Source organism: Rattus norvegicus, chromosome 13 (assembly GCF_021556685.1).
Source record: "Rattus norvegicus strain SHRSP/BbbUtx chromosome 13, alternate assembly SHRSP_T2T, whole genome shotgun sequence".
Classification (NCBI taxonomy): domain Eukaryota; kingdom Metazoa; phylum Chordata; class Mammalia; order Rodentia; family Muridae; genus Rattus; species Rattus norvegicus.
Genome location: NC_141546.1, coordinates 95652003 through 95670851, shown reverse-complemented (window position 1 = coordinate 95670851; position 18849 = coordinate 95652003). Strand labels below are relative to the sequence as shown.

Genomic DNA, 18849 nt, shown 5'->3' with positions numbered 1-18849 from the left:
AGGCAGGTGGATCTCTGTGAGTTCGAGGCCAGCCTGGTCTACAGAGCAAGTTCCAGGACTGCCAGGGCTACCCAGAGAAAGCCTGTCACAAAAAAATGGTGGGGGGAGCCCAAGAGTTCAGCCCTTCATAATCCCTTCTCAAGGGTATTGAGCAATTCCTTATGCATTTAAGTAGTTTGCATATCAGCCCATTAGCCAAATACATAGTCAAGCTAATTAACATAAGAGACCCATGAAAGCACGGAGTGATGACTTGCTAGTGTTTTCCCTACAATAAGTGTGTGTGTGTGTGTGTGTGTGTGTGTGTGTGTGTGTGTATGTGGTGTGTAGTGTGTGTGTCAGGATTAAAGGCATACACCACCACCACCACCACCCGCCAAATGTCAAGAAATCTGGAGAGAGCATGGAAGGGGAGGACAGAAGAAGGGTTCTAAAGAGAGCTGGAGGGGGAACCAGGGAGGGTCAGTGGGGATCAGGAAGGGCAACCATCACACTTTCTCTCAAGTATATGAAAATGGAAAGAGGACTATTTGGGGAGGAGGGGATCATCAGAAGGAGAACGAGGATAGGGAAGGTAGTAGTGGGGTAAGGATGAGCCAAGTAAAATGATACAAAACTGTATGAAAATCTCACAGCGAAGCCCGTTATTTCATAAGCTATCATCCTTTTTCAAAGGAGAAGATTGAAGGTGAACTACTACTGGTACTTCATCTGTAACTCCAGCACTGAGGCAGGAGGACTGTGAGTCCCAGGCTACCTTTGGATCCATTGAAAGACCCTGCTTCAAATAATAAACCAACAGCAACGAGGCAGACTAGAGCCAGCTCCTTCTGTCCCTGCAAGCCCCACTGAACCATGGAGGACCCAGAATGGGGCAGAGACCCAAGAGAATGGAAAGGAAACCTGGGCACTGGGTGGATGAGTTAAGAAAGCTGGCCCCTGGGAGGGGGCTGGGTGTAGGGCTTGAGCACAGAGGTCTGCATGAAAGTCTATGATACGGTTGGATCCCAACCCTTCCTTCACCCAGTACTGCCCTTCACTCACCCCTGCTAAAGGTCAGAGGCTGAGTCTGGAGTGTAAAACACTGAGGTGCCGGGTGTGGTGGTGAGGGACAGTGTATTAAAACATGCATAGCGGGTCTATTGGGGGGGCGGTTACAGGCTACCCTTGAGAGCCACCTTACTACCCAGGCCTGCTTCCACTCACTTCCACATACTACTAGGCAGACATTTCCCTGAGGACAGTATACAGGAGGCATCTTTCCTGGTCCAAAGAATGATGCTCTAAAGACTCTGACAATAAGAAAGCCCCACATGGAGAAGTTCCAGTCAGATCATCTCAGTGGCACCACCATCAACAAGCCTTACCCAGCACATGTGAATCCCCGCTAACCGTAAGGACAGCCCTCTCAGACATATAGAAAGAGGCTAGGACCACCGAGTCATGTGAGGGAAAGAGGGGTCAGAACAAACAAGCAGAAAAAAAGAACCAAGAGGAAGCAGGACTTACAGGGAGATAAAAATAAATCCTAAAACATCCCCCATGTGCTTAGGAATTTAAAATAAGATGGCAGAAAGAAAAATCTCAATAGTAACAAGTTAACATTGGGGAAAAAAAAAACCTCTGAGAAATGCAGCCAAAGACTCTATGGGAGACTAGAGAGAGGAAGAGAGAGAGGAGGGGTGGGGAGGGGAGAGAGAGGCAAGAAAACAAAAACAAGACTGCTCACAAGATCCAACATCTGAACAGAAGGATTTAGTGTAATGGGTTGCTCTCTACTCGTTTTGTGAAGAAAGAGTCATTGAGACTTTCCAGGATAGCAGACCGGGGTTGAACAGCGAGCCCCGTGAGACCCCAACACAACAGAATAAATAGAAACATACACTAACATTTCACTCCACTGTGAATAAGGGATAATGCTACAGAAGTTCTGAGAAAAGAGGGGGCCAGCAAGTTTCAAAAAACGGGTGAAAAATAAGAGAAGAGAGCAATGCATGGTGGCACTGACCGAAAGCCCCAGAATCTCAAGAGGGTGGGGCAGAAGGGCCCCTTGGGTTCAGAGCTTGGACCGCCTGGACAGCACAGCAAAACCCAACCTCAAAACAAGTCAGGAAGACGTTGGATTTCTTCTCAGTTGCAGCACTGGGAACTAGAGAATAATAGTGCCTGGAAAAATGTTTTGTAATCCACACTTTATATAGTCAAGCTAAAATGAAGTGTGTGGGTAGAACAAAGACATTTATAGACATGTAAGATCTCAAAACACTTCCTATGCAACCTTTCCGAGGGCGGTGCAAAGCATTAAAGGATTCGTCCCACCAAAATAAGAGAATTGGCGAAGAAAAAGGTTCTGAATCCAGGAGCCGGGGAGCCAGAAGGGACTTGCTGGGGGATGGTAGAGGAAGTGTGCTGGAGTGCTGGGATGTTCTGAAAGGCCCACATGTCAAAATATCTGCTCCCCTGGTCAAGCGCTATTGGGAGACAGTAGAAGCTTTAAGATGTAGGTAGGGCTAACGGAAGGACTACAGGTCACTGGGAGCATGCACTCTAAAGGGGTACCCCAGCTCCTTCTTCCTTTACTATGTGTCACACGACAACCATGATGTGGAAATTTTAACTCTGTCTTGCACACTCATGGTGATCTGACCCAAGACCAGAGGCTGAGAAGCAAGGGATCCATGCAACCATCAACTAGTAACACCAAGAACTGTGCACCCAAACCAACCTCTTCTCGTTAGACGTTGACTGCCTTTCATTTGTTACAGAGCTGGAACGTTGTCTAACACAATGGCGCGTTACTTGCCTGGGCTGGAGCTGGTTAGGAGGCTCTGAAACCATCGAGACCATCAGATTGATAGAAATGTGTAATGTGTTCAGACACCAAGAGCAGATCAGTGTCCTGGCTGGATTGGTTACCTTTGATACAACCAATGGGGACTGGAGAGATGGCTCAGGGGTTAAGAGCACTGACTGGTCTTCCAGAGGTTCTGAGTTCAATTCCCAGCAACCATATGGTGGCTCTGTATGGGATCTGTAATGGGATCTGATGCCCTCTTCTAGTGTGTCTAAAGAGAGCGACAGTGTACTCACATACGTTAAATAAATCTGATGATGATGATGATGATGATGATGATGATGATGATGATGATGATGATAAACAAAAAAGGCAATAAGGGGTGAATTAGAAGCAAGCATAAAGACATGTAATCTCTTTCTCTCTGTCTCTCTGTCTCTCTGTCTCTCTTTCTCTCTGTCTCTCTGTCTCTCTGTCTCTCTGTCTCTCTCTCTGTCTCTCTCTCTCTCTCTCTGTCTCTCTCTCTCTCTCTCTCTCTCTCTCTCTCTCTCTCTCTCTCTCTCTCTCTCTCCCCTCCTTCCCTCCCTCTTTCTTGCAGATAAGTATGTTACTTCTCAGCTACTGTTCCAGCACCACACCTGCCTGTCTGCTGCCATGCTCCCCCACCATGATGATCATGGACTCTAACCCTTTGGAACTGTGAACCCCATTATTCTTTCTTCTATAAGTTGTCTTAGTCATGGTGTTTCTTCACACCCGTAGAAACCTGTCTAAGATACTTTCTTGGTTAGGTGTCATTTGTATGCACCACTTTAACTAGCAAACATGCCCTGAGGAAGGAAAGTGCCTTCCACAAACTCCCATGCTTGCACACTTGTAGAATAATAGAGACAAGATTGGCAGCTGGCCCCACCGCTCTTCCAAGTGCTACACACACTTAGAGACAGACTGTCAGAACATTGGCTCAGCAACTCCTGGAATAACTTCACATTAAACAGTTCTGGCTGTAGGAATGGCTGGTTTGCAATCAACTGCAAGATACTCTCCCAATGAAAGGGACTCTACCTGACTAGAGTCTAAAATGCTGGGAGATCGGCAATCTCTTATTTTTCTAGAGAACAAAGCAGGGCTTCCTTCTGCATGGCCAGGAGCCTACAGGCTGTTCCTGACCATGAATCCTAGAGACCACTGATGCAAATACGCCATTAAAATGATGCACCCCTGAAATAAAACCCCACATAGATGCACCCCTGAAATAAAAACCCACATAACTTCAGTGCATGTCCAACACATGTGAAAACAGCCACAGAAAGACCTAGATATGATTATTTTTTTAATGGAAACAATCCAGAAATTCTCCCTTGTTAGGATGTGGTATATGTGAAGAGAGAATGGGAATTTGTAACAGTGACACACATAACCGGGTGACTCGTAAGGTCAAATTATTTGAGTGGAAAATGCAAGGGACAGAAAACACAGGCCTTATGTTTCTACTTTGCACAGCCCAATGACACACAGAACTAAGCCACAGATTGTTGCAAGAATATAGCAGGGAAAAAAAGGTGTTTGAAAAGGAAGTGACCCCAACAGACTGGCAGTACCTGAAGATGGAGGACACAGGGACAGAAGGTAATGCCCCACATGTGTCTCCTTCTCTATTTGAAACCTACATGAATTGCATCTTACAACTGCTCTTTATGAATATCTGATCAAATCTGGGATGGGGACGAGGGAACACGTGGCAAATGACTGCCTCAGCTGCCCGCTCTTCTAACTCTTCTCCCACTGTAAATATTTTAAAATAGGGGCTGGGGATTTAGCTCAGTGGTAGAGCGCTTACCTAGGAAGCGCAAGGCCCTGGGTTCGGTCCCCAGCTCCGAAAAAAAGAACCAAAAAAAAAATATTTTAAAATAAATTAAAGCAGAAGTGAGCAGTGGTTTTCTTGCTAATCAAATGAGTGCTGACGGGCTGAAGAATATCATAGGATAGGATTTAGGGTCTATTCAAAGTCAAGGACAGGCAAGGACCCCAATCCTGGTCCCCACCAGGTTCATTAGGCCAACTTAGGTAAAAAGAGGCTTCTGGACATAGTTCTCTTCCTCCAACTGATCACTGTCGTGGTTCTTCTGTGTCTAACTAGAAAGTTGTCCTTCTGTGAAAACCTTGAGACAAGTGGGACCCTATTTAGGAGGGAGTAACAGTGGGGTTGTGGTGGGTTTTGCAATGTAGCACAGTCTGCCTGATTCCGGCTGTGCAGGTAACACTTTAACAGTCTGTGTCACATCACAGGCAGAAGGGAGCAAGACAGAGTCTTCTCAATGTCTGCTCTTAGAGGATGCTATTACCCCGATAACATACAGCCCCAAGTCAGTTTGAAAGCATCTGCACAAAAAGAGCCACAAACCAAAGAGTATCGCAATAGGGCCGACACTGTGGCCATGAAGGTCTGCACTGGTCTGTCTATAGTGTCTCTCTCTGTTTCTATAACCTTGAAGCTCCTTGGAAGACAAAAGGAAACACAAAACATTTGGACTTGTATTATTTCACCTGGCAATACTTCAGAGGAGTGGCATCCAGTCTAATCTCTAAATTAATTAAAATTACTTTTTTTTAAGGCAGAAGGTTAAGCAAAAACTAAGTTGTTGCTGGCATTCTGCGAAGCGAGCGAATGACAGAAGACAGGGGAAAGGAAAGGGAGTGGGGCTTGGTCTCAACAGCAGCAGGGGTAGGAGGAGACTGAGACACAGGATAGCACTTTATGAGCTCAGTCATTAAGCACCTACTGTGTGCCAGGCATGGGGACTACATCTTAGTAAGGAAAAGCAAGACTGGTGCTGATTGGTGTGAGGGAGAAGCAGGAGCTGCCTCAAAGACTTTAAAAAACCTTTCCAGGGAATCAAGTGCTGACAGCCAGAGGAGAGAGTCTAGTCTAGACAGTGGCAGATTAAGAGGATCCATGCTCACAATCCTGGGAAGATAGAACAAAAGGACACACACATACACATACACATATATACACACACATACACACATACACATACATACACACACATACACATACACACATACACATACACACACATACACATATATATACACACACACATACATACACACACACACACACACACACACACACACACACACACACACACACACACACACACACACGGGGAAGAGGAGAGGGAGGAGGGGCTGGGGATAGTCGGTTCTGGTTTCACATGCTGCCCAGTAGCCAAACCCCTTCTCCTACCTTTGAAACAAAATTTGAGATGTACCCATCTCACTCCTTTCCCATAGTGCATTGCACCCTTCCAGTGATGTTCAGGTTGTGAGATCTGGCACCAATAGGGCAGTGGCTCTGGTTATACAATCAGACGGTGAATATTTAAATCCTCATCACAAGATTCTTTACAAGAAGAAATACACCAGGGAAAGACGTGGTTCACAGCTCAGATTCTCACCCTAGAAACCCACACTATTACACACTAAGACATGCCCCAAGCATTGAAGCTCTATTCTAGGGAACCATGACCTGTTCGATTGCCTGTCCATTATGGAGAAAACCTCTGATGAGATGAATCAGCTGGACTTTTTAGATTTCCAAATCTGCGGACACTGGGTCTCAGGATCATTTGTAACAGGAGACTGAAGGGCTGAGGACACGGCTGGGGAGGGGGAGTCTGCTCTTGTGGCACTGCTCTGGTTCTCTTACACAGAATCTTTCAGGAGCCGACTGAGCCGTCTATGTCTAGGTATTGTTACACATTTATGTGAGCCGTGATGATTCCTTCTTACATCAGAACCCAGTCTGGTGTCCAGCGAAGTGGGACGATCCCCCTTAGGCACAGGAGCTAGTGGGGTATGGTGGGATAACCCAGCCACCTGGTGCTTAGAAGAAAGACTGAGGCTCGAGATAAATCCTCCAACCTTGAATCTGACTTTATCAAGGGAAACCAAATGGGACGCCTACACTCAACTCTATTCAGTGCCTCTGGTCATGTGGGTCCATTGTGTGCCTTCTTATTCTCTTCAAATTGGCCTTTAAGTTCTCCTTCTACCCTGAGCTCACCAGGATGAAAATGCTGGGTTGTCAAAGGGAAGCGAAGAGTGGGAAGCCAAGAAAGTCTACAGTGCTATTTGCCTCAAGGTCTGTAGGAGTGGTGAGGGCCCGCTCCATCCAGGGGCAGTGCCTCGGAAACAATAAGGGATTCTTCTTTTCCTCAAAAGACCAGTATCGGAGCTGACGCTAAGTCACTGCCTATTTTCGTTGTCTTTAGAAAAAGTGAAAGGTCTAGAGAGATGCTCAGTGGATAAAGCCCTTCACGTCCACGTGTGAGGACCAGAGCAAAGCTAGATGCCACAGCGCACGTTGTCTGTGATCCCAGTGCTCCTACAGCGAGATGGGAGACAGAGACGGGAGAGTCCCGGGAGCTCGTAGGTCAGCTGGCTTGGCACACGGAGCCACAAACAATAAGGGGCCCCGACTGGAAGAAAATGGAGAATGAGAATATTTATATTCATGGTTGTCCTCTGACCTCGATATGCTTGCTATGGTGTGTACACACTTCCACTCTTATATGCAACTCTGTATGCATGCATGTGCACACAGAGAGACAGACAGACAGACAAGGAGGGAGAGAGAATGTGTGTTTAAAGATATTAGACAGCATGGGACACATGCCATCTCTTGGGAAGCCGAGGAAGGAGGATGGTGAATTTGAGGCCATCAGTTGAGACTCTATCTCCAAAACGAAATAAAATACATATACATATACACATACACATATACATATACATACATATACATATACATATACATACACATACACATACACATACACATACACACACACACACACACATACACATACACATACACATACACATACACATACACATATACATATATATCTTGCTATTGCTTGAGTTCTGGAATGCCTCTCAAAGACTCATGTACTAAGGTTTGGTCCCAGGGTGGTGACTGGTAGAGTCTTTAACCAGGAGGGCCCAGTGAGAGGTCTTCAGGTCACTAAGGACACGCCCTTGAAGAGGCTCATGGGACCCCAGCCTCTTACCTTCCTGTTTTGCACTCTGGCTATGGAGTGAACAGCTGTGCCCTGTAAATCACTCTTGGCCACTGCATCACCACCATCTGAAGAGCAACTACCATGGACTGAGTCTTCTATAGCTGTGAGTCAAAATAAACCTTTCCTTTCGCAAAAAGGGTATCTGTTACAGTGGCAGAAAGGTCACTAACCAAAAGCACATCCCTAAATGGTTGAGATACTTTCTTCTACCACATTCTGCCAACTCTACCCAGGACACAGAGAGACGCTGGAAGCTCTGACTGACAGTGCAGGGGAGACGGCCATCATCAGCTCTTGCCTGTTTGCGACAGGGAGTTCTGAGAAGCCAGACCCCTAGATGCATAGACCTGGACGGCCCAGGACAAGACACAGCTCAACACATGAGCGATTGGGGTCCCGTTCTATCGAATCAAGTGTAAACATAGCCACTTCTTTCATATTGGGGCCCACCTGGGAGCCCCCTGCCAGAAAACACGCAATCACCCCATATGTTTTGTGGAAGATTCTGTCCTATCTGTGGGAAGATGCTGGAGACGCCACTCATTGCAGAGACATGAAGGGAGCAGATGGCTGGTGAAATGGGAGGCTATTCTCAACCCGGGGCAACAGGAAGGCTGGAAGGCAGAGCCCAAATTTAGTTTGAAACCTGGTGCCCGATGGTGCAAATCTAGAAATTCTCTTGAACCATCTGGTTTTTTAAAATAAACACCTGTCGGTCCAATCCTAGAATGGGAGGGACTTAAAGTCTTAGCCCTCTACCCCTAACACGGCACCCAGTGCCACCCTTAGTGCCTGGCTGTGGAGGGGCTCAGCCATGGAAGAACACATACGATGGTTCACAAAGGCCTCAAAGGGCTGCGCGATCCTTTTTCTTCTGACTTCTCTTTTGCTGTTCTTTTTCCTCACACTGTTTGACATCTGAAGTCACCACGTGCGCATGCGCACGCACACATGCATACACCACACCCTCTAAAATGTTCCTTGTCTCTCCACTTTCCAGCATCTTCCCTTCACCTTCTCTGACACTGGTACAATTCATCTGTGATCCATAAAGAATCAACCCTTTACCCTCTATGTAAAGTCACCTCTCTAAGTGTGATGGAATATAGTGTCCCTGCCAAATAAATGAACACCTCGGACTCTCTCCACTCCAGGCCTCCTTCGCAGCCATCACATGGTCTTCAGACCTCTCCTACAATATTTTTCATGAGCTACTCGTCTTAGTTAGGGCCACTATTGCTGCAAGGAAACATCGTGACCAAAAGCAAGTTGGGGAGGAAAGGGTTCTTACACTTCCATCCATCTCACAGTTCACCATCAAAGGAAGTCAGGACAGGAACAGCAAGCAGGGCAGGAACCTGCAGGCAGGAGCTGATGCAGAGGCCATGGAGGAGAGCCTCCTACTGGCTTGCTCCTTGTGGCTTCTTCAGGCTGCTTTCCTACAGAACCTAGGACCACCAGCCCAGGGATGGCACCACCCACAATGGCCGGGCCCTCCCCCACCAATCACTGATTAAGACCACGCCCCACAGCTGGGATTCATGGAGGCGTTTTCTCAGTTGAGGTTCCCTCCTTTCAGATGACTCTAGCTCGTTGTCAGGTTGACATGAAACTTTCCAGGGCACTGCCCCAACCTGTTACCTTGACTGAAAATGATCTGACCTGACCGATGGTTTCAGCAGACTCCTCAGCCCTTGGAAAAGGAAGCGAAGCAGGCATAGGGTGAAGGGTGGCAGCATGGACCTAGAGGAGGAACAGCAAGTCAGGTCTTCCTCATACGTCCCTTTCTCCCCACCCTGGGGGCTTTGTGAGTTTGTGAGACAGTGTGTAAATACACTGAACATATCGCTAACACTAGTGCAAGCATAACACTGATGTCAATTTTTATAGAAAATGCCTTAATTATCATAGAAGTAATGTCCTCAGTGTTTCTGTCAAATAAACTTCCCCTCATTGGCACAACCATTAAGTCTAATCCTGGGGTCCCCTTCCCCCCACCCCGTGCTCAACAGCAGTTTCTGTTCCTCTCCTTTAGAGCAGCCTCAGCCATTCTCTTCGTGCATCTCCGTGCCCTGAAGTCAGCCCAGTCCCTTGTCTGTCTTAAGACCCACCTACTCCGTCACTTTGGATGCCAGATGGGACCAGACATACTTGATGATGCTCCTGGAGGATATGTCATGAAAATGAGAGGACGGTAACATGAGAAGGCAGGGATCATCCTTACCCCTCACCCGTGTGGACCTATGAGAAGAAAGAAAGCAGACTGGCCAGGAAGAGGCTGGGGCCACTCTTCATTCTAGGACAGATGGTGGGTTGATGGCAAGTAGTCCCTCGGCCTGCAGAAATGGGTGGATTTAATGTTCTTGGGGCATTTAGTCTGGGGGAAGCATCGCCTGCAGAGAAATGGAGAAACAGATTTTGCAACATAGATACTGGGTCAAAGAGAAAGACAAAGACACGGGAACAAAGGGAAACTTGGCTCCTGCCTAGCCATTCTCCCGAACCAGTTCCAGCCAGCCTATAGCCTAAAGTATGAAAACCAGGAACCCATGTTTGGGGACTGGAGAGATGACTCGGTGGTTGAGAATACATGGCGCTCTTCTAGAGGACCTGAGTTCAGTTCCCAGCAGCTAGTGGTCTATAACTGCCCCAAACTCCCAGTTTAGGAGATCTGATGCTCTCTTCCGGCCTCTTTGGGAACCAGCATATACAAGGTACAGACACACACACATAAGTAAAAATAAATTTTTTCTTAAAAAGCAAAAACAAACTTGTTTTAATCAACGTAAGAGAGAAAAGAGATAATTAAAAGTGGGAGAGCCAGGTCTCACACATGTAAAGCAGAAGGTGCTCGCTATGAGCCTACATTTAAAACCCCACTAAGAGCAAATTGAAACAACAGAGAACCCACTATCAAAAAAAGGGCAAGAGATCTGAAGAGGCGTTCACAAGAGAAAGGACACAAATGACCACCAAACATAGCCAGGCGTTGAACACCATCTACGGCTAAGATGTGCCCTCAGACCACAGTGAGGTTGCACTGCTCGCTCCCTGCACGGCTGACATCAAACACCCCTGCCACAAAATGCAACAGTAGTTTACGTGTACAAACAGGACTGTGTCGAGGTAGGTAAACTACTCCCAGTAGCAGCTACTAAGCTGAGTACCTCTTCCCAACTTGTGAGCCAGAAATTCTACTCCTGTAGAGTATGGTGGAAACACGGAAGTACACCACTATAAAGTGCCCAGGTGTGACGGTTTGTACACGCTCGGCCCAGGGAGTGGCAGGATTAGAAGGTGTGGCCTTGTAGGAGCAGGTGTATCACTGTGGGCGTGGGCTTAGGATCGGCACCCTAGCTGCCTGAAGGTTAGTATTTTGCTAGGAGCCTTCAGATGAAGATGTAGAATTCTTAGCTCCTCCTGCACCATACCTGCCTGGATGCGGCCATGTTCCTGCCTTGTTGATAATGGACTGAACCTCTGAACTTGGAAGCCAGCCCCAATTAAATGTTGCTCTTATAAGAGTTGCCTTGGTCATGGTGTCTGTTCACAGCAGTAAAACCCTAACTAAGACAGCAGGAAAGATGCATGCAGGGAGCTACAACAGCTTTATCCATCATTGCTGGTAAAAAATAAGTGTCCACTGGGAGGACCATAGAAAAGAAATACACTGGGGTATGTTCCTTCCCTGGCACACAATAGTGGCATTGAGTGTACCAAGGCTGACCTGACAGTTTGGGTGAATTTCACAATACCATACATTGTTTAACCAAAGTTCAAAACCAGATGAAACAAAAATGTAACATTTAGGGAGCCACACTTACGTGGGGAAACTAGTGGGGAAACTAGTGGGGAAATGGAAGGATGTGATGATCTTTTAAGATGGATACTCACGGCTTTTAGGCAGGTGGGATGTCCAGGGGCTCCTGGGATGCTGGAGGGAGTCTGGGTGTCTGCGGTGCTGGGAACTGAAACCGGGGCCTCAGGCACTCTAGGCATGTTCTCCACTATGGAGTCCAAGAGTCTGTTTTTGCTCTGAATGTTTGTCAAAAACCTCCCCATTACATTTTATACATTTTTCTCAACCATGATACATTTTACAACGTTAAAGGGGAAAAGGAAGAAAGGAAGGAGGGAGAGAGACAGAAGGAGTCAGGGGAAAAGGGAAGGAAGGAAAGGGATGGGGAAGGAGAAAAAGGAGAGGAGGAGGGAAGAGGGAGGGAGGGTGGCAAGGCAGAGAGATTTAGCTCCTGGCCCTAAAAGTTCCCATGTTCCCACATGGTCAGTCATAAACAGGTTACTTTCACAACATGATAGCTGTTGTTTATCTTTTTTTAAATGAACTAGGCAACAAAAGGGATTGTTAGGAGATAGGGTTTGAGGCAGAACTATCTATCTAGAACCCCAGCTTACATAATGATGACATTGCTAGCCCACTAGGGGAGGTAAAAACTGTCCCCCTCCTCTCCTTACCTGCCTGACACTGGGAATTCCAAGGACAGATACAGCCGTGACTCACCCAGGCAGACGCGACTGATGGCTGATCGTGCCATAGTTCTTTAGAGGCTGCCTTCTAAAGGGTGATTTCAGTACGTTGATAATTACCAGGTAAGCCAGAAGGCACTTTTTCATTCAAAGGCATTTATTTCTTAATTAAGACGGCATGCAAGTGTTAACATTTATTAATTATTTTACTAGTTCACAGCAATATAATTAACTGAATTCTAACAGCTAAAAATGGTACCGCCGTCCTCGAGAAATTGCAACCGTCGGTAAGTGAATAGCTGGTCTAGAGAGCTGTCGTCATTTCAGTCTCTCTCGACACGTGTCAACCCTGCATGCTCACCCCACTACCTGCACACTGTCTCCCACCCATGGGCATGTGCCACTCAAGGGGTATCATTCCCACCTGGGCCTTTCCCGGGGACAGCATGCTTCAGTAGGGACAAGTGCTTCAGAACATGGTTTAGGGTCCCCAGCCCACGTCATGACGTTAACTATCTTCTGGTTCTCCACTGAAACCCAGGAGCTGTGTCCCTTTGCCCCCTTCACCCACTTTGTGTGCCATTGTTCCCTGATCCTTAGATCTGGAATGGACCTGTAGGTTGCTCCGACACACAATGTAAAAGGACAACTGGGGACTTCCAAGCCCAGCCCTGGGTCTGTGGATTTCACCCCACTGCTTTCAGAACCTGGGACCATTGCACTGAGAAGCTTGCCAGCCTCCCAGAAGATAGGAGAGCACAGAGAGAGGGTTCAGCTGACTGTCAGCAGCCACTCCCAGACATGGGCCACCACCCAATAACTTCAGCCACGTGAGTGATCCATCCCAACGCTGCCTCTTTGCAGTGAGACTGTCAATAAGTCCTGCATGCCTTTCCTAAGATGTGGAGCGGAGGTCACGGCAGGACTTTTCCATAAAGACAACAACAAGGACTGAGCGGGATTATGGCCACCATGTCCTGAGGTACAGCTGCTCAGATGGAAAAACACCAGTGACTGTGGATGTGTCTCACTCGAGAACCCCAACAGATACCTGAGAATTGGCTGGGAACTCTTACCCCTCGACCTCACCCAAAGGATGGACGGAAGAGGTCCTGTGAAGAGATTTTCTCTGGGAAAAGCACTGCCTGAACCTCAGCTGGGGAAGGGAGGGAGTGTGCCCTGTCTCCTGACACCTGCTGGGGCTGGATCCTCCGAACACCAGCGTCCACTCCAGGCTGTGCGGACATCTCACTAGTGTCTAAGAGAGCTAGAGTAGCAGAGAGCAAGGCTTTGTTGGGACATAAAGCCTGCCCCCTCTAAATGGAGCAGAGATGTGTGCACACGGTAACTGCTAGCCTAGAGCTGTTTTAGCTTCCGCCCAGGAAGATCAATGACCTGGAAGGTTACGTAGCTCCCAGGTGGAGAACTGAGGATGGGGGTCCAGTGGTAACTGGAGGTCTAGAGAGCAGCTCCAGCCCCAGAGATGCTGCCTCTACAAGGGCATTTGAGGGAAATCATAAGAAATGCGTTCAGATAGCTATGGGTTCCACAGAGTGCAAAAACAGCCAGCTCAGAATAGCGCCTAGAAGGCAGATGCTTCTATTATCCCTTACGAACAAGAAATGGACACTTGGGGAGCTTAACTGGTTTGCATAAAGTCATATGCAGTAAGTGCCAGAGCTGGGATGAGAACCCCAACACATATGACTCCCAAAGGGATTCTCCACCTCCAAGTTCTTCCACATTGCTGATAGCCTGCACGGTGAAAGAAAAAAGCAGCCACACAAGGCCAAGACCAGATGACACAGAGGCTAACAGGCTAAAGTATAAGCCAGGTAAGGAAGCTCACACCTGTAATCCAGCACTCGGGAAGACAGAGGCAGGAGGATGGGGGTTTAAGGCCAGTCTTGGGTATATAACAAGGTAAAAAGGAAAAAAAATTTAAAAACAAACAACAGTGAATAGGCATGGCAGGGTCTCCCTCACCCCAGGAAAGAAATAGATGTCCTGTAAGGACAGACAGGAAACTGAAGCCTCTGGGCGTGGGGCAGGGTGGAGTGGGGACACTTATCATAGCACCAACACACCCTCCCTGCTTAATACTTCTGTAATTCCAATCAAAACCCCCCAGAAGCCAGTGAGTCAAGACATCTGGGCAAGAGGAGCCTCCCACCTCCCACCTAGTGAGAGAGTCAATATTCTCCCTCTCTAGCACCAGCTGTAGATCCTTACAGCTATGGTAGCTCTGGGAACATGGCCATTTCAGCAAGTCCCATCCATGGCACGGCCAGGGGCCACGTGTCACTCGAGAGAAAGAGAAGGGTCCAAGACCAGAAGAGAGAGACCGTGTGTGCGCCAGTGTGTCTCTGTGTGCATGTTTAGCTCAAAGCTACAAAAAAGAATATGGCAGACTCGTAATCAATAAACGTCTAATTAAATGTCTACAAAGTGACATGCCAACCTCATTTGTTAAATTATTATTCACAAGAATTTCATTACGCTTGGAAACAATCTGTATTTTAGGTTTTCGTAATTACTTCACAGGAATCCCAAGTGTGAATGAGAAATCACAGTAAATTGTGAATTAAATAAGTTGTTCATAGCTAGATCACTGCAAAGGCAAAATTATTTTTAAAAAAGTCTTCCAAAATATTTATAGTAAAGAAAGTTATATTTAATATGGGATTTTTTTTTTAGCCATATAGGAAGGGTAGGGGCTTTCATCAAGTTCCTAGAATCTTTAAAGGGGCCAGCCAATGTTGAATAAGCAAACGGGGAGTGGGGTGAAAAATACCAATGCAACCAAAGTCATACATGATGCTTTGTTGAACATGGTAGGGGCATGGCTTAGGGGTAGATAAAACACTTGCCTACCATGCTCAAGGCCTGAGTTTAATCCCTAGCATACACACACACACACACACGCATGCACGCACATACACACACGTTGAAACTCTGGTCGTCACTTGCACCTGCCTCGAGAAGGAACCATTTTGTGCCTATGAGCAAAGAGTGTAAAGTAGGGTTGCCCCAATCAAGGCCTCTCCTATACTTAACCACGTGCTCCAAAGCAAGTGGCTCAACCTCACTGAGCTTTGTCCTCAGCAACTGTGACACGGAGACGCTCACAAGAGCATGTGAGACTCTTGAGAGCATTAACCAAGCTAACGCGTCTCAGACCGTGTCTGGCACCGGAGCGAGGAGTATGTTAACAATGGCTGTTCGTGGAGACTCGAGTCTGCCAAGTGAACATCACCCCTCAGCCTCACTCATGGCTAACTTTTGTCTTTTAAAGTGAGTGTGTGCAAAAGCAGTTCTCGCCGGACACACCCACGGCGCCTGGCAGAAGACACTGAGAAGGGTGTAAAGTGAGAGCCAGCCAGTAGTAAGTAGAGAGCTGGATACCCTGGGCACGAGCAAAACACACTTCTAGAGTGGAGGTTCTCATCTGCGCAGGTCCTGAAACGGTTCCGGTACAGTTGTCTGTAGAGTGGTGGTTCTCAACCCGTGGGTCACAACCCCTTCAGAGACCAAATGACTCCTTCCCAGGGGTAGCTCATCAGATACTTACATTACGGTTCATGACAGCAGAAGGGGTAAAACCAGCTCCTAAAACTGACTAACTCAGAAGATCAGAAACAGCTGGGTCGAGTAGCACAGGGTATGCTCAAGGCCAACCTGGGTAACTTACTGAGACTAGATCTCAAAAGAAAGGGGGGGTGCATCTTAATGGTACCATGTTTATGTAGCATGTGTGAAGTTCTAGGTTCAGCCTCCAGTCTTCCTGTACACCAAAAATGAAAAATAAATTATTTCTTGGACAAACACTAGATAGACAAAAAAAAAAAAAAAAAAAAAAAAAAAAAAAAACCAAAAAAAAAAAAAAAAAAAAAAAAACCAAAAAACAAAAAACAAAAAAAAACCAAAATGCTTGCTCTATTGTTACAGACCCAAAGCTGGGTCGGTAAGATCACCTATCAACAGAGAAAGGATCTGATTAGGAATGAAAAGACTGAATAGGAAAGTGTGGGCATGTGTATTCTGGATGTGCAGGAAGGGGTAGGACAGACCCTAAGGCACAGCACAGGGGCATCTCTGCGGTGGCAATGGGGCTGACCTGGCATCCTCACAGATCTGGGAAGTATAACCTGACTTGTGAAACTATGAAGAAGGGAAGCTTTGAGCTAACCTGTGTAAATGTCCATCTTAAGGACAGTACCGCATGCTAACCAGAGACTGTGAAGGGTTTGGCCTTGAAGGCAGATAAATTTTTCATCATAAACTAACTCAATAGAAACATAGAGTCTCTAGAGATCCCTTGTAAAGTGAGGTACCATAGAAACTTTCTGATTGTACTGAGGCAAGGAACTTGAGACTATGGGGCCAGTCCCTTGCCACGGTCAATGGCTCAACATCCTAACCTCGGCAGTAGTCCAGGAAATGAAGAGAAGAAAGAAATTCATCCATCAGTTCATGGACAGGAGAGCTAAGGCATGGCTTCTGTTTTTATTTTTTTAATTATTTATTTTTGTGTGTGTGTGTGTGTGTGTGTGTGTGTGTGTGTGTGTGTCCTTGTTTGTATGTATACCGTATACATACAGAGCCCAGGATATCATATCCCCTGGAACGGAAGTTGCAGACACTTGTGGACCATTGTGTGTGGGGGTGCTGGGTTATAAGCTGCCGTGTGGGTGCTGGGAGGCAAACCTGGGTCCTCCGGAAGAGCAGTAAGTGCCCTTAACAACTGAGCCAGCTCCAGCCAGAGGCTTTTTTTTTTTAAGATCTTTTAAATTTTATTTATATAAGTATACTGTAACTGTCTTCAGACACACCAGAAGAGGGCATCAGATCCCATTACAGATGGTTTTCAACCATCATGTGGTTGCTGGGAATTGAACTCAGGACCTCTGGAAGAGCAGTCAGTGCTCTTAACCACTGAGCCATCTCTCCAGCCCCCGAGGCATTTTTTAAAAGATGATTACTGATACAAATTTACTTAAACAAACAAACAAAAACGTAATAACTGGTAATTACAACTATAAACCATGATGAGACGGAGGCTGGGGAGACACTCTGTGGTTAAGAGCACTTACTGCCCTCCCAGAGGACCTGAGTTTGATTCCCATTACCCACATGGATTTGCCTACAACTGCAAATCCAGGGAAATCCTCTTCTGGTTTTCAAGGGCATCCGCCAACATGAGGCACACAGACACACAGACACATAAACAAAATAAAAAATAATTAAACAAATAATATCGCTCTTTAAAAACATGATGAAACCATCATAGACCTTCAGAGAAGAGCTATGCAGTTATAAAAGAAATTCAATGAAAATATGTTTAGCTGCAAATAGCTTGAAAGTACATCCTGAGAGGTGAGAGCAGACAGTGCCATTCCTGCTAAACTAACAGCTCCCAAGGCCATGTGTCCTGCCAAGGTGGCATAGAATGTATTCATTTAGGGAGGGCATCCCGTCCTCCCAGGGGCGTCATCTCCGTGGTAACGTGTCCCAGTTGTGCCTCCAAAAGGCCATTCTACTGCTGTAATAGGCCAGGGCTTCTAATGGAGAACTATCAGACAGGACCCCAGAGCCACATATCCATACACATATCTACTGTAACAACTACCGTGTTCCCCATAGGTGTCTTGATCTACAGTGGTGCCATGGATCTAAGCTGCAGAGGCACTCAAGACAAGCCGACACCTGGATCACACATCTGTAGTACTCAGGAGGAACAGTATTTCTGGGCAGATGAAACCTAGTATCATCAATTTCCCAAATGTTTTCTCAAGAGGTAACACTGCAGGCTCTGGCCCCTGTGGCTGATGACTGGACATGTGGAAGTGGTTCTGTCCCTGCCAGCCTTGGTAAGACAGCCATGCTATCATGGTGACATTGCCTTCATCCTTCCATCACAGCTACTCTGCTGTGACAGCACTGGGGTGACCAATCAAAGAGGCCACCTTAAGTTACCTGGCCAACCCATCCTACTGAATGTGTTGTTCAGTGCCTCATCTACAGAAGATGCTGCTGGCCAGACCCGAGCCAGAATAATTATTACCTGACCTAACAAGGGTCCTTGAGAATACTTTGGATTCCCAAGGATAAATGTCTATCTGCTGGCCAAATACAGGACAGGGAGTAACTCGGGAGGGAAGGGTTTCTTCTGTGCACAGTGTCACGGTGGGGAGGCATGGCAGCTAGGGCTCTGGCCTTACAACAGATCGCATCCAATGTCAGCAGATAAAAAGCAAAAAAGACTTGGGTAGGAGCGCACTCCAGACTATATAGTCCATACAGTCCATCACCAGGGAGCTGTTTCAGCTAACCAAGCCTCACTCCCCCACAAGACACTGCCACCAGCTGGGGACCAAGTGTTCAAAATCGTGAGCCTGTGAGAGGCATCTACGTTTAAATGTAATATGAAGTATTCTCTGAAATGTCAGGGTATCCCCTTTTTCAGGAGCCCAAGCAAGT

At 46.9% G+C, this 18849-nt stretch overlaps 1 protein-coding gene across 21 annotated transcripts in view; it reads right to left on the bottom strand.

The window, feature by feature from the left end:
- Positions 1-18849, bottom strand: part of Cnih3 (cornichon family AMPA receptor auxiliary protein 3) — a 202967-nt gene that overhangs the window by 130652 nt on the left and 53466 nt on the right. For 4 of the 21 annotated variants that reach the window (XM_087581719.1, XM_087581718.1, XM_087581717.1 and 1 more), the window contains 2 exons: positions 10109-10277; positions 9526-9627 (listed from right to left, as the gene is read on the bottom strand). The exons of 3 other annotated variants lie outside the window; for them this stretch is intronic. In XM_087581719.1, coding sequence (XP_087437845.1) covers positions 9526-9603 — 78 coding nt within the window. In that variant the 5' untranslated portion in view covers positions 9604-9627; positions 10109-10277. Of the gene's footprint in view, positions 1-9175; positions 9628-9995; positions 10278-11778; positions 11892-18849 lie in introns of those variants that run through there. 14 more of the 21 variants (XM_087581727.1, XM_087581728.1, XM_087581730.1 and 11 more) reach the window with 10 other exon arrangements.